The sequence below is a fragment of the Caretta caretta genome, chromosome 11, assembly GCF_965140235.1.
Source record: "Caretta caretta isolate rCarCar2 chromosome 11, rCarCar1.hap1, whole genome shotgun sequence".
Taxonomy (NCBI): Eukaryota; Metazoa; Chordata; order Testudines; family Cheloniidae; genus Caretta; species Caretta caretta.
In genome coordinates, this window is record NC_134216.1 from 79,993,586 (window position 1) to 80,019,428 (window position 25,843).

Consider the following 25,843-nt stretch of genomic DNA (forward strand, 5'->3'; position numbering starts at 1 on the left):
GCGACTGCCCTGTTTTGCAGTGTGCAATCGCAGCTGGCACCTGTCGTTCTTGTATTCAGCTTCCACAGGCAGAATCCCATTGGCTCTGTTCCTGCTTTCCTCTCTGTCCAATGAAAGGGTGCAGGAGATGCTCGATAACTTTTCATAACCCTCCCGGGAGGCAGCTGGGACTGCAGGCCCTGGGCTAGAGTCTCAGCTGTTCCCAGCTAGGGATATCCAGCTGCAAAAGAGCCAGATCGCTTCTTGGGATCTGCTCTTCTGTGTCCAGCCCTGTCATTAAGGGATCGCCGGCCACTTGCCGTCCTATCTGAATGGCATCTGAGCTTTGCTTACAGAATGCTCTCTGCACTTGCGCAGTCTCCAGAAGCAGCAGAGAGGATCCCTCATCCACTGCCCAGACTGCCCTATATTCTAGGCCAATTTTTGTCACCACTGCGTTGACCTCTATATGTACACTGGGCATTGTCCTTTCTTATTGCAGTCTGCTGGCCTTGAAGCAACAGTCCTCCACTTTCTGATCTCTTTGGCCACAGCAAAACCGTTTAAACTCGGTTATTCTTTCTGACACTTGGTTAGTGTGGTGTTCATTTTGGTGCACCTCATCCTTATTTTGTTGCCATCTCCACTGACACAGCAGTATCCACAGACAGAATTGTGGCTCCGGAGACACTAGGGGACTCATATTTGAGTTGTCTGTAAGACACGAAATGTGCCATCGAGCCACATTCTAGTCGTACACCCCCTGTTGCCGCTGTTCCTTAGAAAGATGGTGCCTGATGTACGATCTGAGCCTCTGCTATGTCAGAGAAGGGACGTCTTGGCTTTAACCGGTATTTTTGATCTGGCTTTGTGATGAAATTGTGAAGGAAACTCTCTTGATAGTTGGCTGTGCACAGTAACACGGCCAGGGCCTTGCCTTCACGCCTACTTGCTGGGGAAGCAATGCCAGCCGGGACTGGAAGGTTGGAGATTGGAGGTGTCCAGGCCACACCAGTGAGATCTGTAGGCCAGAGTTAATCATCGGGTCCAGCTTGTCTCAGTGACCATGGGAGCGCCCTGCTGCTGCCCAGCGTTCGGCCGGTGCAACGATTAGGGCATTGGCAGATGTCCATAGGGTTGCCGCGCCAGCACCCCAGGAGTTGCCAGCGAGCCTGTGGAGGAGTGGGACTCTCGACTGGATTTTGGTGTGTCTTCTCCACGTGTTGAGGAAAGGACAGGGAGTGGTCAAGCATTATCCCCAGATAAGTAGGGTACAGCTCAAAAGCAGTTGGTTGGTTGTTCCAAGGACCTGCGGCTGGCAATGAGCTAACCAAGTGGCGAAATGGAAACAAGATGGCACTGAATTTTAGTGCATTCGGTTTAAGTCGCCACTTCAAAAACTACTTGGCCACGGTGTCAAGGTCAGATGGCAGGCAGCTCTCCAGCTCCTCAAAGCTCTTTCTGGCGACTGCCAGGCAGAGGTTAGCAGTGCACAAAAACTTAGCTGCTGAGGCAGGTGGGCTGTGGGTGTGTGTGTATGTATATTAAAGGGCATCAATGCACGTAGAGCTCCCTGGGGAAGTCTCTTCTCTGTGTGACATGGGTGATGTGAACTTGAGGATCACGGTCCCGTTAGAAATCATCTGCCTGATAAACTCTTCAAGTCTTTTGTCTAGGACCATGGGGGATAATTTTAGGACTAGTCCATAGTGCCAGCTGTGTTGTATGCTGACAAAAGGTCAACCAAAACGGTGCTGACTCAGTGGCACCCTCAGTATAAGAGGTCTGTCTAATCACTTGATCCTGGGCACTATGGTCCAGTCAGAACCCTGCCTGGTAATGATATACATGTGGGGCAATTAAAGGCAACGGTCATTTAAGTACCAGTCTCTTGAGTGATGCTGATCTGAGCAATTGGGTGATAGTTTCTGGGTCATCGACCTTCCTTCCAGGCTTTAGAAGTGCCCCTACGTGTGACCTTGGACAGGCCTGGGGAGCCAGGCAGGCTCCCAGACAAGTACTAGAGACTCTTCGCAGACAGTTGCCCCAGGATGAGCTCATGCAATGCCGGAACTGTCCATGGATGTTGTCAAGTCCAGGAGCCTCGTAAGGCTTGGAAAAAGAAATGGCTGATTCCAGTTCCTCCTTAGTGAATGGCTGGGAGAAACTGGAGGAGATAGACCGAATGTTTAAGAGCAGACAATACCTTCCAATCGTGATTTTTGTAATTTTTGGTCGGCTGTTGGCCACAAGTGGGCTGCCACAGCATTTTCTGAGACGCATGGGGCATTTAGGAGTCTCCTCTTCCTGAAGACGATGAAGACTCCGGGTCCTACGGTTTGAGTACGCAAAGTCCAGACTTTCAATGCATTCATGCCACCTTTCCTGTCTCTTAACACTAAGACATTCCATTAGCATATTGGTGGCTGTTGTTATCCCTTCAGGCGAAGCAGACTGCCTCTCCTTTGGGTAGAGGTCTTCACAGATCCCTGCTGGGGTTATGTGCCCTGTGAAAACCACGTGGAATCGACTTTCTAGCCATGCTTAGCGAAGCCTCACCGAAGACCCTGTGAGCCAGGTTCCTGACATTAGCTACATGCCGTGGCTCCCTGGCTCTGAGGGGTCTGTCTCTTTCTTCTCTGAGGCGGTTCCAATTGGCTCACCTCAAGTTCTGTCTCTTGGGTGTGTTCATCTCAGCCGCTGTAATCTCTAGCTCTGCTATTGCCATTAAGAGGGGGCAATGCTGAGATTGTGGGTAGTTTCCAAGTGTTCACTTAGCGATTGAAAATGGACCCACCTCCAGAGGCGAAAACAAGAACCCCAATGGGCTGAATGGAAAGTAGGACACTGCTTGGGGTCACAACAGCAGGATAGGCCAAATCACTGAGTATTTTGCTATTAGGAGAATCCATGGGATGGCCGGAGTTTTTGGGAGGTGAACTGAAATCTTCACACACCTCTGCAGGATAAAGAACAAGAGGGAGTGGTGGGTATTGTCACTGTTCATAAGGGGCAGGAAACATTCATCAGCTTTGCACTGTTTACAAGTATTGAGGGGCCAGGTGGTGATGTCACCTTCCTTGGATTGTCCAAGTTCTTGAAATTTGAGACCAGGTTTCACACAAGTGCAAATCTGAGCGGTCAGTGATGAGTGACAGCTGCAGTCTGATAACCCCTGATCTCTGAGCTGGAATGGGTTTCTTGAAGCAATAAAATGTCTGTGATGATTAAGGTTAAGATTCTGTCATGGTTATTTCTAGTAAAAGTCACAGATGGGTCGTGGGCAATAAATAGAAATTCATGGAAGCCTGTGACCTGACTTCTGCTAAAAATAACGGGGGAGACTGGCAGCTCCAGGGCTGGCAGCTTAGAGCCCAGGATCTCTGCTACCCGCAGCAGCTCAGAGCTGCAGGGCTGGGGGTTCGGAGATCGAGGGCCCTCACTGCCCATGGCAGCTGACAGCTCGGGGGGGGCCCCGTGGCGGGTCAGAGCTTAGGGGCCCCGCGATGGCTGACAGCTCCAGCTCGCTGCCTGGAACGTGGGGCTGAAGCTGAAGTGGAAAATGTCCCGGAGGTCTCTGAAAGGCACGGAATCAGTGTCCTCGGTGACAAAATCTTAGCCTTAGTGATGATATTAGCAGTTAGCGGCCGGAGAACCTGACGCTTCGGGGCAGAGCTGCCCTCTGGATTCAGCTGTAAGATTGTTAAAGTCCCCATGACCCTTGTGGTCCCTTCTCACTCTCTGATGCTCTGGCGAGATGTCAGGCTTGGTCCCTCCCCTCCTGGGGGTTAATGGAAGATCCCAGCAGAGCTCCAGTCGCTGTATAGCTCTTCTCTTTGACGTTGCTGGGGCTGGGGGTGGACACAGTTGTCCACGGGGTTTATTTCCCATGAATCTTACAAGCATGTGGACAGGCGCCTTTCCCGACATGCTCTACAGACAAAGCACAGTGCGTGGACAACCCCAAATGGCCCCGTCCCAGGGCTTGACTTTATTAACAAAGGGAACACAGAGTTCAGCTAAAACCTTCTCCCAGGCTTTGCAACATACTATGGGCCCACTCTGGTCTGCTCAGCCCAGACCCTAGGTCCTCTATCTAGAGAGCCCTTGCCCCCTTGTACGTCCATGTGCCTCACGCCGCCAGCCTGTGCAGGAGTCACCGGGAGGGGGTGCGTGTCCAAGAAACCCCACCACTACGGCTAGGCCAGGAGAGATCTTTACGTATAGCAGAGGCAGGCAGCAATTCTGGGGCTTCTTTTTCATATCCTGTATTTATATAGAAGATCTATAATTTAATACAGACCAGGGGTCTCAAACTCGTGGGCCATCTGCAACCCGCGAGCCTCCCCAACGTGGCCCGCGGGGCTCCAGCAGTTTTGGGGCCGGGGTCTCTCCCTTGGCCCCCCCTCCAGGTGCTCCCCCCAGGCGATTTAAAATGGCCCAGGGCCCCGGCAGCGCAGCGGAGCAGAACGGCCTCTGCCTGCTTGCTCCACGCGTCTGCCAGCCCCTTCCTGCAGCCCCGGGGTGGGGCTATGCCTCCACGTGGTGCCCCCACCCCAAGCGCCCTGCGGCCAAAGGGAAGCTGCAGTGCTTACCTGGGGCTCCAAGCACGCGGAGACCCCCCGGCCCGTCCTGCCGTGGAGCCCCGGGTAAGCGCCGTACCCCCAACCCCCTCACAGAGCCTGCACCCCCTTCCCACACACTCCCTTCCAGAGCCCAACCTCTCACCCCTTCTGCACCCAAACTCCCTCCCAGAGCCTGCACCCCAATCCCCTACCCCAGACCTCCTCCCCCACCCAAACTCCCTCCCAGAGCCTGCACCCTAATCCCCTACCCCTGACCTCCTCCCCCACCCAAACTCCCTCCCAGAGCCTGCACCCCAATCCCCTACCCCAGACCTCCTCCCCCACCCAAACTCCCTCCCAGAGCCTTAGGCAGGTGGGGGGCAGAGTTTTGGGGGGTGGGTTCTGGGCGGCATGAGTGACATTATTGGCCCGCTGAGAGGATTTGAGGACTGGCACAGGCCCTAGGGTAAATTGAGTTTGAGACCCTTGTTACAGGCTATTAAAAAGAAGCCCCAGAATTGCGGCTTTTATATCTGCTTCATGCTGAATACAGATACCCAGTGAGCAAAATCTGTCTGGCGGGGCGGTAGGGAGGCCAGAATTTGGAAAGCTGGCTTCTGGAGAGTGACCACATTTCCCTATGCTGAGTACGGGACACCTGGTAAAATTACTCGTATTCAAGCGAGTTGAACGGCAATTAATCAGAACTATGCAGTACAAATGTTCAAATTAACATCAAGTTGACTTGAACCCCTGTTAAAAAGAAATACTGCGTAGTTGGATTATTTTCATTTACCTTATCTTTAAGGCTTCAGGGTTCACACGAGGAAGGGTGACACACACACGCACATACATATAGGGAGAGGTTGCACATCCACACTCCCATACCCCTCTCTCACTCGGGACGGGGGGGTGGTGACTGGCTGACCCAACCCTCCCTGCCTGGGGCTTTCTGCCCTCCATGCCTGGCTGGGCCCCTGGGATGGACCCGCCTCCCCTGGTACCTGGTGCCGTGTGTCCCTGAGGCAACATATGGTGCGGGGGGACAGTGAGGGCAGGAAGGAGCCTGCCAGCCAGGCTGTTGGTGAGCTCAGCGCCCTGACCAGGGTCTGGTTCTCCGCACAGTGCTGGGAGCGGGACGCACCTTGCCGGGGGGTATGGAGGAGCAGCGGGGGTGAAGGGGCAAAGCAGGGAGAGACCGGCGAGAGGGGGAGCATGTGAAGGGCCGATGGGCGGGCAGCCGAGGCGACGTGCCGGAGCCAGCCGGAAACGGGACGGGGGGGCCCTGTTGGCCGAGAGCTGACACGAAGCGGGGGCTGCGCTGACGGACCAGCAGAGGGAGCAGCTGGCCCCGTGCACTGCAGCTTTGCCCCACCAGTACTGATCGGGCGCGGGGGGGGCGGGGGGGGACAGAAAATACAGGACAATTTGCCTGTTTTTAAGAAAAAGTTGGGACACCTGCGGGGGGGGAGGGGGCTTACATACTTTAAAAATGGGACATCTGGTCACCCTATGGCTTCTGCGACTTCTTCAAACTAACCCTCCCACCCCCCTGGTCTTTGTCTGGGTGTAGGCACTCTCGTTGTCATGGCTGTGGTGACTTCTGGGGACGGAGGGATGAAGGAGATCTCCAGTGACAGATGGATTGCATGAAATGTGGCCAATACAGAAATGGCCAACAAGCCAGCAATGCCTTGTCTAGCTGATGGGTAGGGGCAGGTTTAGCCACCTCCTTATGACGGTGATCATAGAATCATAGACTATCAGGCTTGGAACGGACCTCAGGCGGTCATCTAGTCCAACCCCCTGCTCAAAGCAGGACCAATCCCCAGTTATTGCCCCAGATCCCTAAGTGACCCCCTCAAGGATTGAACTCACAACCCTGGGTTTAGCAGGCCAATGCTCAAACCGCTGAGCTATCCACCCCCAAAATACTTACTGTAGTACATATATGTACTATATGTGATCTTACTAATAACTTTCCAGCTAGCTTATTTGTAACTTTATTGCTAATTATTTTTCTAGGAAGCGAAGAGAATGTTTGTTTGTTAATTTTGCTGCATTTGTAGCGATTCCTGGGACATGCAGGAGGTTGTGGTGTGGATGCCTTGCCCCGCCCCTCTCTCCCGTTTAGAAACGTTTCAATTAAAGGGACACCAAACAAGTTTAAAACAATGCTTTAGAATTAAAAGAAAATACCCTCTGCTGCTCAACCCCGTCTTAAACGTGATGCATGTGTACGGCGTTTGTAGGGGAAAGTAGCTTTTCCCAGAAGGAAAAGGAGTACTTGTGGCACCTTAGAGACTAACCAATTTATTTGAGCATGAGCTTTCGTGAGCTACAGCTCACTTCATCAGATGTATACCGTGGAAACTGCAGCAGACTTTATATACACACAGAGAATATGAAACAATACCTCCTCCCACCCCACTGTCCTGCTGGTAATAGCTTATCTAAAGTGATCAACAGGTGGGCCATTTCCAGCACAAATCCAGGTTTTCTCACCCTCCACCCCCCCACACAAATTCACTCTCCTGCTGGTGATAGCCCATCCAAAGTGACAACTCTTTACATAATCAAGTCGGGCTATTTCCTGCATAGATCCAGGTTTTCCCAGTTTTTGTGTGTGTATGGGGGTGGGGGGGATGTGAGAAAACCTGGATCTATGCAGGAAATAGCCCGACTTGATTATGTAAAGAGTTGTCACTTTGGATGGGCTATCACCAGCAGGAGAGTGAATTTGTGTGGGGGGGTGGAGGGTGAGAAAACCTGGATTTGTGCTGGAAATGGCCCACCTGTTGATCACTTTAGATAAGCTATTACCAGCAGGACAGTGGGGTGGGAGGAGGTATTGTTTCATATTCTCTGTGTGTATATAAAGTCTGCTGCAGTTTCCACGGTATACATCTGATGAAGTGAGCTGTAGCTCACGAAAGCTCATGCTCAAATAAATTGGTTAGTCTCTAAGGTGCCACAAGTCCTCCTTTTCTTTTTGCGAATACAGACTAACACGGCTGTTCCTCTGAAACTTTTCCCAGAAGGTTTGTATTCCAGTTATATGACTGGCGCTGAAATTAACACATCTGTTAGTGTTCGGCTTCCATTTGCCACGGTGCCCTGTTGTGCCAAAATAGTGTGCTTGTGCAGCAGCAGTGTGGATGACGTATCCTCAGCCGAGTTCTGGGGAGAGCAGTTGTTAAATCCCTGCTCCTGCAGAAAGGGGGGCTATGCTCTGCTCGTTGGCTTTGCATGGTATTCAGAGCTCTCCGGTTGGGTTACTTTGTAACAGTGTCAACAATAACCGTTTTTACCATGAGCAGCCTGGTATTTGCTCTGTTACTGTCCCAGTTCCTGGAGTCATGGGGTTTGGTGCAAATCTGTTTTCTTTCCTTCTCTTAAGTAAATTTCTAGCCCTCATGTCTGGGGGGAGAGTTTGAAAACATGATCTGAGTGGCTCAAAACCAAACAGAGAACCCAAAAGCTATGAATAGTTTTTAAGCTAATCTTGTGATCGTTTGGGGCCTGACTTGTGCTATTTGAGTGCTTGGGGTGGGCAGTATGGAGATAACCGCAACTGCAAGGTAAAATAGCTTTTTCGTCTGCAGCGCGTGACAGGGTCCCTTCGCTGGAGAAGTGCAGCCCTCAGAAATACAGGAATGGAATGGAAAATGCGGCTTGTCTCATCTGTCCTGAAAGCAGCATCTGGAGAGATGCAGAGAGTAGCAAGCCTTTTGTGTGTTTACAGTTAAAATGTTCCCGACTGCTTAGATCCCATAGAAAGGCACCTCCCCACTAACGGGAGTAAATGTCAAGGTTATAAAATGTAACTTGCACACAATTAATGTTAGTAGGTGTATGCTAACTTTGTTCTCTGACCAAGGTTTTAAGGGCTAATTTCACTAGATCGTGTCTAGAAGGAAAAAAGAAACCCAAACCCTCTGGATTTCACTCAATAACATAAGTACAATGGAGCAGGAGTTTGTCTTGGTCTCTCAGAGGTGCCTGTGAGCCGACAGAAAATAAAAGCCACGCTGGGAGAGCATGGGCTGTAATTAAACCGGTGGAGGAATTTATTGTCTGGAACGTTTCTCAGCTGCCAGTTGCTTTGTGCATGTTGGAAAAGCATCGGCCGCTTTTTCCTTCGGATGTCGTGATGTTGGAGGAAGAGGCGTGTGAGCCGCTGTGCTGTGCCATAGCCCGGGAGCGCCTGCAGATTGCCACCCTGGGGTCGTGGTGGCAGCTGGCCAGAAGCAAGCTGTGTAACTTGCGTTGCGTGGAGCACATTGTGGGGGCCCTTGGTTTGAATGTGGAGATGAGTCAGACCCAAGGCTGCAGCAGAAGATTCTGGCAACAGCAGTCCCTGAAGTCTTGTTTCTGCACTGAAGAACAAGCCAACTATGGGTCACTCTGTGGGCCCATGTAGTTCTTGGGCCCCTCCTGCATCCGTGCATCCTGGAGTGAGACTCCAACATTGCTGAGGTTTCCCGAGAGGCAGGGTCTAGTAGCACCCGCTATCTAGACGGCGTGACGTACTGTTATGCCATCCGCTGTTCGCTTGCTCCTCGTTCATGGTGTTGGGTCTTGCGCTGAAGTTTCCAGGCTTAGCTTTGCCTGAGGGAGAGAGATTTTATTGTTGAAGTCTGAGCACCTCTTTTCAACAACCTCTGATTTGAATGAAGATGGAAAGACCCAGCAAACCCTGATTTCAGGAATGGGGAGAGACTGGGAGGGTGCCCCAGAATTGAGGAGGGAGGAGACAGAGAAATGAGCACCTGTAGGGTGGGGGAAAGACCTTGGAGAAAAGAGATGTGGGACCCTTCATATGGCCGCTATGTGTGGGGAGTCCAGAAGAGAGGGGGCAGCTCTGCTCCAGAAGGTTGTGGAGCGGGGGGGGGGGGGGGGGGAAGAGAACAGGGCGACTCTCCCCTCTGCCTGCCACCAAACCCTACAGGAGAGTGGCAGACCAAGCAGCTCTTTGTTCCTTACTTGTCTTCGGCAAGAAGCCGATCACTTGCTGGGGAATGTTGTACAGGCGGGGTGTAGTGGGAAGGAGGTTCCTGGGGTCTGATAGGGTACCCCTGGCGGTCTGGAGAATCTTCCAAACTCCTCGAAGCTTATCCAAAGCCCAACTCTTCAGTCCTGGATTTGAGCTGCTCACTAACATACGTGCACACTCAACTCCCCGGGGATCAGGTGGAGAACTGGCCCTGAAGACTTTCTGCGGCTTGGCATGCCCATGTGCGCCAGGTGTCCTGGGGGTGGGCGTGGTGGGAATACAGAGGGGACTAGATAGAGCTAAATGCTGGCTAGGGCCAAGCTTGGTTTGGCAGGATACAAAGGAGTAAGTCCGGGCTTCTGAGCATGCTCCCCATGAGCAGATAGAGACACACCCCTTGTGATTCCCCTCGCCCTGCCTGCTTTTACCCCGGGCACCTCAGCATCCACACCCAAAGGAAGCCGTTTTGGGGAGCGGGCGTGTGAGCGCGTTAGTGTGACCCGCGTGGGGCGGTGAGGGGTTGGGGGAAGCTGTCCCGCTCTGGTGCTGGAGAGACGGCGCAGCAGAGTTGGGCTGAATGCCTCTGCTGCGTACACAGACTCGTACCTCCCTGCGCTGTCCCCCCAGTGTTCACTCCGCATGTGCACAGCGGACTCCACATCCCCCTTTCTGAAATGGGGAGGAAGAGGAAACCTGTATCCGAAGAACAACGTGTGACTGGAATGAAATAGCCACACAGAACAAGAACAAGCAGCCCTATGAAGGGCCAGGCAGACTGCCCAAACCAGCAGCTTGTGTCAGGGGTTTATTCTGCCCTTGTAAGACAGTCAGCTACTCGTCCTTGGACTTTCTTGAATTCTCAGGATCTTCTGTAACCCTCCAGGAATGCAGGAGGCTGTCTGTCTCTGGTGGGAATCTCCTAGCAGGGAGAGGATCCGAAGGGGACATGGCAGTGTGGGCAGCGGGCTGTTGCTCACAGGGTCAGTCTCAAGACAGTGACGGGGGCACTGGAGGTCCACCTGGTGATGCAACAAGACTATGCCAGTTCTGACAGACGATTCCTGCTGGCACAGCAGGATTGAGGGCTTCTGGCACATCCCTGCGTTCTCCCCTCTTCTTGTGAATCTTTTCTCCAGATGTGATCTCCTGAAGTCAGAGCTGCCACGGGTTTGACTCTGTGGAGCCTGTCCCAGTCCCTCTTCTCACACCCCATAGAGATCAGAGCTCCAGCACACCAGGGGTGGGGTGAATACAAGGCTGTCTCGCCTGCTTGTTCTGTGCCCTGGTGGTCATGCTGAACATTCACCATTCACTGCACAGGTGCTGAGGTGGGGACAGTGTGCAGGAGAGAGGTTGCAGCTGTTTCAGTGAAGTAAACCTAGAGAAATGTTCCCCCGTCTCTCCAGCCCCCCAAAATGCCTTGGCATCCAGCAGAAGAGGACAGCCCCAGCTGACAATAGCCCTGCCTCATTCACTGCCTGTCCCGCGCGTAAATGACTCTCGTGAGCTCTGGCCTGCACAGGGCAGCACGCAGGAGTAGAAGACGCTACACGTGGCCAGATAAAGTGACAGAAAAATGTTGTATTTTATTATATTTTAATTGTTTGTACCTGCCCATGCAGCCTTTAACACTGGCAGTTCCTGGCTTGTGTCTGGATCTGTGAGACGTTGACACCTGATCGCTCTTCGAATACAACGTAGGTTCAGGGAGTATTAACACTGACCGGGCTCAGCATGTGTGAGACACACACACGTGCGCGCCCTGCTCGGAGGAGCCCCGCCCACACCAATTCACGGCAGGCACAAAGTGCGTGCATGGCTCAGAGGATGGCTTCCCGGGTCCCTGTCCTGCCTTCAGTTCAGCATAAACAGACAATTTCTCCTGTGGACATTACTGGCTCCATGTGGGCTCAAGGGTCCAGCTTCAGGCGGGGGTCCTGCAGTTTAAATTCCTGCTAATCACAAACTGCATACAGAGCGTGTAGTGGGATGGAGTTACCATTGCGGCTGGACCCCTCCCTGCTGTGTGACCTGGCTGTGGTGGTTTAGCTAATACAGTGGGCTTCCTTGTGTTTCTGTCTAATTAAGGTATTTACATTTCAGGATAAAAAGCCTCAGCACTTTAGAGAGACTTTGCTCTCTGCCCATTGGATTATTCTCTCCCCAGTCTGTGAGTAATTTCCTGTTGGGACTTTGTGCAGGGAGCCCTATAATTCTGCCTGGTTCAAGGTTGTGCCAAGCAGGCAGCTTTTGCATTTCCTTAAATATTCTGCTTCAGTTTGGCAAAAATCAATCCATATCTGAATTACTGTTATTACTAGAGCTAGCCAGCTGGTTGTGGTCTTTCTCATTAGCAGATCATACCAGGCACTGTTATCCAGTGAAGTAATGAACGTGTTTTCAGACAGGAAAAAACCACCGCTGGAATACAGAACCATTCAGTCAGTATTAGCCAGCAATGAATGTTAAGTACATGTTTGTCAAGTCTGGGCAGTTGTTCAGCAATTGTTGGGATATGTTTTATTATTCACATGCCATCCTGTGCTAGTGATTCACTCTTGCTTCCCTAGTGCTGCAGTCCCAAGTATTTAGTGCAAGGAAGCAGTGTCTGGAAATCAGTCAGTGGGAGCATAAGTAGGTGAAACCACAGATCAAGGCCTCAATCCTGTAGGAATATTCACATGCTTGGCTTTATGCACGTAGGCAGCCCCACAAAAGCCGATGGGGCTATTCATGTGCTTTAGTCACATGCTGAACTTTAGTGTGTAGATGTCCAGGGGCTAAATGTGTACCCAGAAATGAACACAGTGCGCTTTTTGACTGTCTGTACCCTTATGTTCATCCTTTTTACAAGACTGTGATAAATTTTGTACAAAGCACGCTATGTGAGGTATCATTTGAAAACTCATAATCTGCTGAACATTGTTGTCTTGGTAAAATATGTGCGGCAACTTTGTATGTAAAGTTATAAAATTTTACTGTAGAAGTCATGTTCCAAGTCTAGGGAAACAGCTTTAAACCAGTTCCCCAGAGACAAAAGGCAAGCCAGCACCTCGGCCACGTGTCAGAATAATCAAATGGAGTATCACCTGGTTAAGCGGCCATTCTTTGTCAGGAAAAAGGGTGTGAGCGAGAAATTAACATGTTGGCAAAGAAACAGCTGGAGGTTCCCATCCCACAGGCTTGCTGTCACCTGAACCCCAGCAGGAGATGATTCTTAAAGAAGAGAAATGCTGTAAGAAAGGAGAGCAAACTCCTCAGATTACCTCTCTCCCCTCATTTCTACTCATGGTATCAACAACACTTGAAAGACAAAGAAAGCGTCATTGAACTGGGGGAAGGGTTCTGGCTGAAGGAATCCAGCCAGACTGCTGTAAGCATGTGATGAGAGAAACCTTTTTGCTTTGAATTCAGTTAACTCGTTAAGTAAGGTATTAGTTTGCATTTTACCTTTTTTATTTCTTTGTAACCAATTCTGACTTTTGTGCCTCATTACTTGTAATCCCTTAAAATCTAACTTTCTGTAGTTAAACTTCTTTTATTGTTTTATCTAAGCCAGTATGTGTTTGTACTGAAGTGTTTGGGAAACTTCATTTGAGATAACGGGGTTTGTGCATATCATTTTCTATTAATGAAATGATGGACTTTCAGGGTCGTCAGGAAGGAAAGAGTTGGGCAGTACAATACACGCATTTCTGGGGACCAGTCTGGGACTGGGAAGTTGCTGGTGTTACTTTGCAATGTAAGGAGTGGCTAGCTAGAACATGCATAGATAACTCAGCTGGGAATGATTTACTTGCTGGAGGCTGTGTGGGAGCGGGCCAGGAGTGGTTGTTCTCGCAGCGGAGGAGTGTAAAAGGCACCCCAGGCTGGAGAATGGAGGGAACACAGCTGTTCAGCAGTCCAGATTGTACCCAGGGGAATGTCACAGCTTTATCGGGTGTTTTAGTCAAGAGACAAAGACACTGATGTTAACTTCTTCAGCCATGACAAATACCACCGTATGATCCTAACCACAGTGAACACACGGCAGTGTCCAGAGAGGGCTTTATTTCTCAGCCTTCGGTTACTGCAGTGAATGCAACGGGGGGTTTTGGTTTGTGTTTTAGCCACAGGAAAATGGAATTTGGAAACAAAAAACTGATCTAATTGAAGCCTGATTTAAGTTGTCAAAGTCTGAAATACGAAAACAGTTATTTCCTCTTTCTATAGAAGCCTGGTTTTATTTTTAAAGTCTAGCCCCTGTTGGAAAGCCTTGATAGAAAAAGGTATCGTTACATTCTGTACATTACATTATAACATTTCATTTAAAATTATATCCCTGCCTTAGAATTCGACAGGATGGTTTAAACAAAACCGCAGCAACACTGTTTTCTGGTGAATTGTATCGGCTTTCAGAGGATTGTTGACAGAACCCTACTACGTTTCTGTGAAATCCTGTTGCTTTGATCCATCTTTGGGGAAAGAGGGAGGTTGTAAATCTCCTGTTATATATTTGTTCCACGTTTAAGAATAGTTCCTCTACATGGGAGAGGCAGCAAACACTTCCAAAGCAAATAACTCATCAGCACGCCAAGTTCTTCCTCCGTCAACATTCCCAGGGCTAAGTTCCATCCTGGGACAGACCTGCATGGTAGCTGGTTTTGTGGGAAATTGATTGCAGTCAGGTTTTCCTTTCTTACCATAAGGTAAAATTCTCCAGTCCTTGTAATAGACAGCACTTGAGATGGTTTTGTTTTCTGCAGTACTAGACTTCAAAATGCAGACTTTCATTTTCAGCTGGATGACTGGCTGTTGGCCTCACTCTTCGGCACACAGATTATTGTTCTTAATTAGTGCCTCGGTGCCGCCACCAAGATCCTATTGCCCTAGACTCCGAGTGAGAGGCAGCCCCTTTCCCAAAGAGCTCGCAGTGTAACCGGAGAAGACAGACAAGGCTGGGGGGAGGGAAACAGGCACTCAGAGGTAAGCAACTGGTCCAAGGTCACGCAGCAGGTCCATGATAGAGATGGGAATCGAACAAGGTCTCCGGACTCCCAGTCCAGTGGCACAGCCAGCGGGCCATGCTGCCTTCTCAGTCTAAATGTATCGATAGATCCTTTTGGTAGTGTCCGGCCAGCACAAGCAGGGAGTGTGTTTCTAGGGGATTATTACACTTCTGGCCCTCTCAAGTCATCCTGCAAATTCATTTTTTGCCATGCTACCTAATGTGTGTCATAACTCTGAGCAGTGGATAAACCTGTGTTTGTAATGTGCTGCCCCCCCTCCCTAGCTCATGTTTGTTCCCTATAGTACACTACTGAGCGCTTAGTCCAGTCTAGGATTGGATGTCTCAGGAAATAGGGCTTCCACCCTTCCCTTGGAGACTTTAATGCCTCAGCAGTAGTAGACTTTGCTTTAAGGAAGTCTTCTTGCTTGCCAGCCTCAGTTTCCCCTCTGAATGAATCCCATTGCTGTTCATTATACCCTTCTGGCAGTCCTAGACCTTTCCTCTCCTCCCTTCTTGTTTATGCTCTTCAAATGCTTACACATCGTTTTCATGCTTCCCCATTTAGCCAAGCTAAGTCTGAGTCTGCAGCGTTTCCTTATGAGTGAGTCCTTGTAGCCTGGTCATCACGTCTCTGAATAACTTGTTGAGCTCTTCCTGGGGTTTGAAGGCGACACTAACTAGGTGCAGTCTCAGGTGCCTCTGTCTGCACAGTCCCTCTTGCTGCTGCATCTTACTAGAGGCTCGTTTGTGGTTTGCTGTTCACATCCCTGAAGGTCTCTTCAGCGCTGCTGCTTCGTCAGTGTCTCTGCCCTTTGGCTGTGTGTCGCCCCCATTGGCTTTCCCCCGCCTATCAGTTTGTATATTTCCAGTTCTGAAACTAAGGTTCTAGGTCCCTTGCAATCTGTCCTTACTGGTCTTTGTGACCCCTCCCAATTAGTAACCCTCTGTTCACATGCTTTTCTAGACCACGAGTGCAAATGCAAAGTAAAGCCGGGCCTAAGCCGGACCCTGGTGGCAATCCTACTCGACACCGCTGCACCCATTGGTACCGGCCGGCGGCAGGCAAAGTGCTCAGCACACACAATTGGGTCAAGGGTTCTCCAGAGTTCTCTTCCCAGGTGGGCCCCGAAGAAGGGCTGGATTGTCATCGCTACCAGTGTGCTGCGCTCCTGAGAACCCCAGATGGTGGGTGCTCAGCACTAGAAAATATGGCCCTATGCTTTTTTGAAACTGTGACCCTCATTGATACTCTCTCCTTCAGTCAGGTCCATTCAAACCAATTGTAATGAATTTTTGAATGATGGTTTCACAGGATGCTGTATTGCCACCCACCAGCACCCAGCCTCTCCAGCTTCCTTAATTACACACATGGCAAAGGATGAGCAGAACTCTTATTGCAGATTGTCTGGCCTGTTACGTTTGAGTACACCCTTGGCACCATGGATGCCACCTCCCGGGGGGCGAGCTGGCAAAGCCGCGCAGGGAAGCACCACTCAGACTGCCTGCCGTGTGTTTTTATTTTTCAGGTGTAGAAGAAAAACCACTTCTGTCAAAAAGAGAAAAAATGAAGCTGAGAAAAGACAGGTGGCTGCAGAGTAAGTATTCCCTCGATAAGATCACGCTGTCGGGGTGGTGGCCTCATCAGAGGGCCAGTAGAAGCCCTGCATTGCACTGCTTCCTAAACAACGTACGTGCCACGTGTAGCAGACTGTACTGGCCCTTTGAGGTTTAGAAAGTGAAACCGCATGAGCCCAAGAATGACCCTGGGGGCCAGGCAGGTGCAGTCGCTGAGGGAGAGGAAGCGGACTCAGGGAGGCGCTGTGTGGCTTGGGGAAAACCCTGACTGCTGATTCCGCTCTGAGGGCGGGAGGCTGGAGCTCCATCACAGCGTGGGTGGGAAGCCCCCTCCTCTCTCCCAGTTCGGGGACAAGGCTGGCTGGAGATAATTCCCAGCTATGCTCTCCCTGTCCCGAAGAGCAGTGAGTGCTGGGAAATGCTGTCTTCCCGAGAGTCCTACATGGCGTACGTGGAAAATATGGGACTACAAAACCTCTGGTTTTCCCCAGCCCTGGAGAACCCTGGGAGGAGTTAGGTTTGCTGCGGGTCTCTCCTAGAAGCTCAGAGGCATGAGGTCCCTTGCTGGCAGCTCTACTTTTTGCTGCGTTTGGCCTGTCATGCCACAGCACTTTAAACGCCAGGCTGCAGTGTTCTAGTAGGAACACTGCTCTCCTTGGCACGCGGCTGTACACTCTAACACAGGGGTGGGCAAGCTACGGCCCACGGGCCACACCGCCAGCCAGTTTAATCCAGCCCTTGAGCTCCCGCTGGGGAGTGGGGTTGGGGGCCACGCTGCGTGCACATGCCACCACACCACACCGCGCAGCTCCCGGAATCAGCGGCATGTGCCCCCTCCGGCTCCTACGTTTAGGGGCAGCCAGGGGGCTCCATGCTCTGCCCCTACCCCAAGCGCCACCCCTGCAGTTCCCATTGGAATGGGAGCTGCAGGGACAGCGCCTGGAGGCAGGGCAGCGCGCAGAGGCGCCTGGCCGCACCTCTGCGTAGGAGCCAGAGGGGGTACATATTGCTTCCGGGGGCTGCTTGAGGTAAGCACCGCCCGGAGCCTGCACCACACGGAGCCCCTTCCATGCCCCAACCCCAGCCCTGATCCCTTTCCCACCCTTTGAACCCCTTGATCCCAGAGCAACCTCCTGCACCCTAAACCCCTCATCCCCAGCCCCACCCCAGAGCCCGCACCCCCAGCCAGAGCCCTCACCCCCCATGCCCCAACCCACTGCCCCAGCTCTGATTCCCCTCCTGCCCTCCGAACCCCTCAGTCCCAACCTGGAGCACCCTCCTACACCCCAAATCCCTCATCCCCAGCCCCACCCCAGAGCCTGCACCTCCAGCCGGAGCCCTCACTCCCACCCCTGCATCCCCAGCCCAGAGCCCCGTCCCGCACCCTGAACTCATTTCTGGCCCCACCCCAGAGCCCGCACCCCCTCCTGTGCCCCAACCCCAATTTTGTGAGCATTTATGGCCTGCCATACAATTTTCATACCCTCGGGCCAAAAAAGTTTGCCTACCCCTGCTCTAATAGGCTTCACCTTAGCCCTAGCTGGGGGAGATCTGCATCATTCTCCTGCATGACCTGAGTCGTCCAGACGCTGGGCAGTGTGACCTCATCCCAGCAACGGGACCAGGAAGTGCCTGTGAATGGGTGACGTCAGCCCCAGGGGACATAGGCTGCAGCCCTTCCTGGCTCAGCAGGGGCAATGGCTTGCTCTGGTCAGTGAAGCCTCTGCAGGGTTTTTCCACGTTTAAGCTCTTTTTGTTGTTTAGCTGGATGGGATTTTGGCAGCGTCGATTCTTTCCAGATAAGCAACAAGGTGTTTGTCTTGCTTTCCCTGCGCCCCCCGGAACTCTCAGGGGGGTTTGTCGGCTGGCTGGCTGGCTGGCTGTTGGGGTTACTGGCAGAGGGGACTTTACATGCAGCCCCTGCTCCCAGGATCCCTGGTTTTGTGGTGGGGGGGTTCCTATGAACAACCAAGGAGTCACTCTTGGGTCAGGCACACGCACGGTTCCTCCCCTCTTTGCCCCCCCAGCAATTGATGGTAGATTCCATGCAGGTGGCCCATGGCTATCTCTGCCTTTGCACGTCCCAGACGCTCTCTGTAAGCTCGACTGAGACAGCCCATGACTTCCCTGGTGCATGTGGTAACGCTCCGGGTCCTGGGGGAAGGCGAGATCTACGGAGTGGGCTGGTTTCCATGGTACACGAAATCCACCTGGTCCTGCGGGTACAAAGGGAACAAAGTAACAACCGCCAAGCTCCAGCAATGTGGGACCTCTGCCAGCATCCTGGGTGCCTTGAATCCGGTTCTTATTGGGGCGAAACCCAGAGACATCCCCAGTAGCCCTAACATCCTCACTGCAGTCTCCATGCTCAGACAGCTCATCTTCTCTGTAGCATCTGACACAGTCATGGGACTTGGAATTGCCAGGCTGGATCAGGCCCAGGGTCCAGCTAGCCCAGTCTCTGGCTTCTGAGAGTGGCCAACACCAGAGCCTTCAGGGGAAGGTGCAATAAACACCACAACAGGCAGATGATCCTCATGCAGGTTTCGTCCAAATCTCTGCTAGTCTGAGAGAGGCTTAAAGCCTCGAGCATGAGATTTTAAATCCCTTCCAAAATTTGTCAGAATTAATTAGAAACCTGGATATTCGTGTTTTTCCATATAAATGTTCAATTTCTTTTAACCTTGCAGAATTTTTGGCCTCACTGACGTCCTGTGTCAGTGAGTTCCATAGTTTCATTATGTGTTGTATGAAAAAGGGGATAAAAGAAAATCACGGTGCCCCCTCTGCTGCTAAAAGCAAAGGGAAAACTCTCTCTGCCTTGTGTGAGCAGCACTCCCCAGGGTTTGAGGTAGGAAAGTCAAGCACTCAAAAGTGCAGAAATGCCAGAATTAAAGCTGACTATGCAAACTTAATTTGGCCCCTTTGTGTGTCTATGGTATGGTCCTTCCCAACGTCACACAGCAAGCCTGTAATGGAGCCACGAATGTGTCATTTTCTGTCTTCTTACTCAGAAACTAAGCTGTTTCTACTCAGACTTCCCAGAAAACTTCCCTGGGGGGTGGAAACCAGAAGTAGGGACCTTTAACCTCAAAGGTAAATGTTTTATGAAGAAGTTCTAAACAACAGAAAAGGGCCCTTGCGAAGGGAAACTCTTAAACAACCTTAAAGTCGCCAAAGCCCCAGGCTTCCCTCCTGGCCCACCAAGCTTTTAAAGGGACAATGCCAGCCTGCAAATCACATGTGCCTGAAAACTAAACACCTGTTAATGCTACAAGAATCCTCTAAGATCACTAGAACTGAAGTCAGCAACAGTTCATGCCTTGCGTGATGTCTTTTAACAAGAGAGAGTCTCACCAGCTGAAAAGACCCATTGTAAACATCAGCAGAGAAGCAGAAAAACTCATATTAAAATATAGGGAGTTTTAAAAATAATAATCCTAATATAATGTTTTAAAAGTGCTGGATGAGAAAATGGAATTAACCCAAAAATAGGAAATTGACTGTGACTCTACCTGGAGATCTCGCAAAATGCTCAATCGATGATAAGAGACTACAGCTTGGTCTACACTAAGATTAAGTCGGCATAACTAAAAATCCACCCCCCTGAGCGGCGTAGTTAAGGGTTTCTCCCGTTGGCATAGCTAGTGTCTCCACTGAAAGGCTGCAGCTGCACTGCCGTAGCATGTTAAGTGTAGGCAGGCCCTAATAATTTGCTCCTTCTCCTCAAATCACTCACCACACAAAGGGCCGGTTGCCTCCAGGACACAATCGACTTCCTCTAGAAACTCCGCAACATTAACAACCTCCCTCAGAACACCACCCTTGGCACCATGGATGCCACCTCCCTATACACCAACATCCCTCATCGTGTGGGGTTGCAGCCTGCTTCAGACATCTACAAGACAATGGACAATGCTCAGATCTCCACCCCAGACACCTTGCCAAACTCATCCATTTCATCCTCACCCAGAACAATGATACATTCAACAACAAACCGTGGGAACAGGCCTGGGTACTAGGATGGCTCCCCAATATGCCAACATCTTCATGGGCCACCTTGAGGAAGAATGTCTTGAAGAACAAACCACAAAACCACTGAATACCAGAGATACCTCAATGATACTTTCATCCTCTGGACAGACGATTTAAACTCCCTTATAGATTTCCTCCACAACTTTAAACCCACCATCCTTCCCTCCAGCTCTTTCTAGAGCAGTCCTACACCAGTATCAGCTTTCCAGAAACCATGATCAACTTCAGCCACGGAATCCTACTGTCAGCTATATGCAGGAATCTCACAGATCATCACATGGACCTTCACGGATCCAATAACCACCCCAAACACACAGGCACACAGAATATGCTCCAAAGAGAAAGTCCAGGATAAACACCTTTAACATGCTTAAAGCTGCCTTCACCAAACAAGACCCTCACATCAGTGAAGTAGATCATATCATGGAATGGGCCACCCACATACCCCGAGAGAACCTGCCTCAGTACAGGAAAAACAGCAACCCATTGACTGCATACCCCTAGTTATCACCTGTCACCCCATATGGGTTCCAGTGTGGGGTGACAGGTGATAACTAGGGGTATGCAGTCAATGGGTGGTTGTTTTTCCTGTATTGAGGCAGGTTCTTTCGGGGTATCATCAAACAACTACAACCCATACTTGATGGGGACCCCATCCTGAAAGAAATCTTTCCTGAACCCCCTCTTCTGGCCGTTAAACAGCCCCCCCCCGCCTCGCCAAGCTCATCATTAGAAGCAAGCTCCCCACAGACCAAGACACACAACTCAAAGAGACACCAGACCCTGCCAGAACAAAAGATGTCAAATCTGCAGACATCACTGCTACAATGGTCAACACCCCTGTGATGAGTTGGGTCACACAGACCCCTTTGGGACTGCCACCTGATGTGCCTGGACTGCCTCTGAGCCTGTTTTCCCTGCCAGCTTGGGACTTCAGTGCCCTGCCTTGTTTGAGCCAGACACGCTTGCCTGCTGCAAACACAGATCCAAGTCTGAACCACGTCCCCCACAAGCTGCAGGCTTAACTGAAAACAGCTTTAGAAGTGCTCCTGTCTCCAGCACTCAGATACCCAACTCCCAATGGGGTCCAAACCCCAAATAAATCCATTTTACCCTGTATAAAGCTTATACAGAGTAAACTCATAAATTGTTCGCCCTCTATAACACTGATAGAGAGATATGCACAGCTGTTTGCCCCCCTCCCCCCAGTATTAATACTTACTCTGGGTTAATTAATAAGTAAAAAGTGATTGTATCCTGGGGAGTCTCAGCTTCACTTGTGGTTTTAAGTTTCTCTTCCCTGTGATTGTGGAGAGAGGCTTGAAAATGTGATATCCACCCCACCCCACCCCACCCCCCAAAGCTCCACACCCAGGACACACACCTTTATTATTTTAAAATCGGGATTTTTAGGCCAATCTCCTGATTTTGGGAGTTACCTCATGATATTTGAATGCTGGGGATCAGCAATGTGGAGGCCAATGCTTTGCTTTTGAATAGCACTTTCATCCATGGATCTCAAAGCACCTTGCCATGGAGATAGTTACATAATTAGCTCCATTTTACAGGTGAGGAAACTGAGGCACAGAGCAGGACAGAGGCTTGTCTAAGCTCAGTGGCAGAGCTAGGAATAGAACCTGATCCAGTGCTGGTTCCATGCTGTTTATTGTGACTGCTACTGAGGACTAAACCCTGCTGCTGTTTCAGAATCTAAAGCTTTGCTTTTAATTCCCCAAACTCTTTACATGGTGGCAGGTTCACACGAGGTTTGTGAGTTAAGCCAAGTCTGCGGCGTGCCTGAGGGATTTGCTCCCAGGAGTAGCCGAGCCAAGCGGAGGGCCAGGACCCCTTGGGCCAGTATTTGGGGAGCTATCGCACTGCCAGGCTCTTAGAAGTAGTGATGCAAAGGTCCTGCTTGGACGTGATCATCTCTTGCTTCAAGCACATTGGGAGGCTTCCTCACAGGAACTTTTCAACCCCTCCCTGGCTGCTTCTCTCATTTCTGTGTCCCAGAGTCGGCAGCTTCTCGCGTCCATCCCACTGCCTGGAAATTACTCTCTGCTTGAGTAGCTTGTTTAGCTGCATGAAGCCACAGCGTCCTCTCTTGATTGCATAGCCGGGTTCCTTCTTTTAGCCCCAGCACTAATAGAGGCCTTGATTCAGGAAAGCAGGTAAGCACTTGCTTAACTTGGAGTGTATCCTTCCACCCCATTGGCTTACAGGGGAGCTGAAAACGGGCCCGTGCGTCAGTGGTTCCCGGAGCTCCTGTCGAAGAGCAGAACTTCATTCAGTCACAGTTTAAATAAACCAACCCAAACAGCCCCCGTATGTCGCTGCTTCACCGGCTTTACCTGATGTGTGTCCATCACTCTTTCACTCCAAGGCTTGAGACGAGCCCTTGATCGGCCATTCGGTCCTTACTCACAGCCCCAGGGGGAATCCAAGAAAACAAGCGACACTGCCCTTTTTTCCGCCTGGCGTGTTCTGGTTGGTTACAGATCAGCAGTCATTTATTTCCGTGCCGTGCGGTACAGGCTGCACGCAGGAAATGGCCCTGAGTTGCAGTGAATGTCTGGGTTTCCCTTGAGCAGTTAATTCATCTCAGATGCTGTTTATTACATTGTTCCCTACAAAGCCACCAGGATTATCCTCTTAAAAACACCCTTACATGTGGTGGGGAGCAATTTGCTACTTGTTCTTTCTTGTTTGTTTTTGTAATCTTGGAATGAATTATTTTTCTTTAACTCGCTTGTTTTTCTTGGGTGCCCTTTCTCCCTGCATTTTTTGGCATCGAATCCCAGTACCGAGTGCAGTGAAGTTCAGCCCAAGAGTGTAATGCAAAACTCTCAGCGCATATTCCGTTCCAAGGAGAAATAAATCATAAGAAAGAGACTAAGGAAAAACTGATGCAAAGCTTTGGCCATTAGAAGCATGCATGGCCCCTTTACTGAAGAAGATTTCATAGAAGAAGAATTTGGGCTGTTTGCTCTGATGCGTCAGGCGCGTAATGCATGGTAGCACTGTGAAGTAGCCCCGCTCCAGAAAGCCAGACCAAAAAAAGAAGTGGTGCAGAACAGAAACCAGGGCCCCTGGTAGAGCCGCCTGCAAGGAGCAGTGTTTACAATCCAGATTTCTCACAAACCTCTGTGCACTGCAGAAATCACAGCTCACCCAGGACTGTTGATGGTAGAGCACCTCACTGGTTCAGCAAACGAGAAAATGATTAAAAGGTTGGCTCACAAGGTTCCTGGGGTAGACGTATCAGGCAATGACCATGGTCAGGGCCATGCAGTGCTCCTGCGCTAACTGGCTGACTCTCAGCCTGGACACAGGCCGCGCGATCTCGAAGGTCAAGGCCACAGTCGATACTGTAGGGCAGGTTCCACAGCCTGAGAATCACTCAGGAAATGCAAAGGAAGCAGAAACTTCCTACGAAGCTGCCTCCTTGGGAGTCCCCTGCTGTGGGGGGAAGACCTCAGGGGGCCAGAGAGTGGCTAGCCAGCCCCCTACGCTGCAGGGACAGGAGGTGCCTGGAGCACACTGTATGCTGGCTGTCCCCACCTGGGTTTGGTTCTTTGGGTACCAGTGTCAGCTGGGGCAGAGAATGGGGGAGCTGTAACTGGCAGTTGGTTCTCCACTCTTTTCCTCCTCTCCCCAGCTGGATCCACTGGGCTCAGATAGAGCCTGCTCTCCCTGGGCTCCCACAGCCTTGCAGGGCCTGGGCAGGAGAGGAGCTCCCATGACTCTCTTTCCCTGCCCTGCAGCAGGAGCCCTCCCCCATCTCCCTGCAGCGGCAGGGCAGAGTCACCCAGCAGCGTAACAGTGCCGTGGGACAGCTCACATGCTGTAGTTCATCACCAGTCCCTGTGTTCTTGGGCTCGCTGCCTGCCCTGCGGGCCCCAGCCTCTGCACTCACTCAGGGTGCCTGGCATGCAAATGCTGCGTTTTGGCCAACCAGTTGAAGTCCACAGTGTAGATGAGTCCCAGGTGACTGGCCCAGAGCCATGAATTGAACCTGGGTCTTGAGTCCCAACCTAGGACACTTGCTACAAGACCATCCTTCCCCTTGTAAATAAAGCCAAAGTCAGTAAGGTTCATGGTTACAGTGACACCTGTCAAGGATGGGAGGCCAAACCTGGACCTTCCCCTTCCTCTCTCCAATCTCACTGGAGGGTCCATGTAATTCTAGCACATTGATTTATTTTCAGGTCTTCAGTGCTCCTCTTCCCGACTCTTAGCAGGTCCCCCCCTCGCTGTGCATAGGAGGGAAATACAGTTCTCTTGCTAGCCAACCTCCCACAGCAGTTTGTTCCAATGCTTAACCACCCTGACAGTTAGGAAGTTTTCCTAATGTGCGACCTAGACTTAAACCATCCTTGCTGCAATTTAAGCCCACTGCTTCTTGGCTTGTTCTCAGTAGATGAGAACAATTTATCACTCTTGTCTTTATAATAACCGTTTTCAAGCACATAAAAGGTTATCATGTCCCCTCTGTCTTCTTTTCTCCAGACTAAACAAACCCAATTTTTTCAGTCTTCCCTCACAAGTCATGTTTTCTAGACCTGTCATCATTTTTGTTGCTCTTCTCCAGACTTTCTCCAATTTGTCCACATCCTTCCTGTAACGTGGCGCCCAGAACTGGACACAATGCTCCACTTGAGGCCTAGTCAGTGCAGGGTACAGTGGGACAACTACGTCTCGTGTCTTGCTTACAACACTCCTGCTGATACAGCCCAGAATGCTGTTCGCTTTTCTTACAACAGTGTGTCACTGCTGACTCCTTTTTAGTTTGTGGTCCACTATGACCCCCAGATCCCTTTCCGCAGTGCTCCTTCCTAGGCTGTCATGTCCCATTTCGTATGTGTGCAACTGATTGTTCCTTCCTAAGTGGAGTACCTTGCATTTGTCCTGATAGAATTTCATCCTATTTATTTCAGACCATTTCTCCAGTTTGTCCAGATCATTCTGAATTTTAATCCTGTCCTCCAAAGTGCTTGCAACCCCTCCCTGCTTGGTATCGTCCGCACACTAAGTGCACTCTCTAGGCCACGGGTTCTCAAACTGGGGGTCGGGACCCCTCAGGAGGTCGCGAGGGGATTACATGGGGGGCGCGAGCTGTCAGCCTCCACCCCAAGTCCCGCTTTGCATCCAGCATGTAGAATGGTGTTCAATATATAAAAAGGTGTTTTTAATTTATAAGGGGGAGTCGCACTCAGAGGCTTGCTATGGGAAAGGGGTCACCAGTACAAAAGTTTGAGAACCACTGCTCCAGGCCATTATCTAAATCATCTTTGTCCTTCCTTAGCCGTGTCACGGAGCTTGAAGTGGTTAGGCTGCTTGGAAATTGACAGTCTCTTTACGGTCTTGTTTCTGAATCAGAAATAGAAGGTGTGAAGCTGGCCAGACAGAAGCAAAAAGCCGAGGCAAAGCGGAAAGCGACGCCGGTGGTCGGAGACCTGCAGCCTTTGATGGAAGCCCTGCCTGAACTCTCCGAACTGACCACGACCAGCAAGGCCAGGAAGCAGCCCAAGATGTAGGTGCCGTCTGGTGGGCTGCTTTATTGCGCTACTTCCTGCAGCGGGTACTGTTGTCCTGGCTGCGCCCGCCGGTCATCTTGGGGGGCTGCACGGTGGGCCGCTCCCCTCGCTTAGTCCCTCGGACTGTCCGTGCTCGGCGTGAAGCACGGGGCAGCAGCATGCCTGG

At 51.0% G+C, this 25,843-nt stretch overlaps 1 protein-coding gene and 1 long non-coding RNA gene across 5 annotated transcripts in view; one reads left to right on the top strand and one right to left on the bottom strand.

Moving 5' to 3' along the window:
* Positions 1-25,843, top strand: part of SLX9 (SLX9 ribosome biogenesis factor) — a 111,260-nt gene that overhangs the window by 75,141 nt on the left and 10,276 nt on the right. For 3 of the 4 annotated variants that reach the window (XM_048869037.2, XM_075118200.1, XM_048869039.2), the window contains 2 exons: positions 16,057-16,125; positions 25,520-25,673. In XM_048869037.2, the coding sequence (XP_048724994.2) occupies positions 16,057-16,125; positions 25,520-25,673 (223 nt within the window). The remainder of the gene's footprint in view (positions 1-16,056; positions 16,126-25,519; positions 25,674-25,843) is intronic. The other variant, XM_048869038.2, reaches the window with a different exon arrangement.
* On the bottom strand, positions 17,550-22,720 carry LOC125644700 (uncharacterized). Its single transcript, XR_007359099.2, has 3 exons — positions 22,492-22,720; positions 21,580-22,405; positions 17,550-18,321 (listed from the first exon to the last, which is right to left on the bottom strand). It is a non-coding gene; the product is annotated as an uncharacterized LOC125644700 (long non-coding RNA).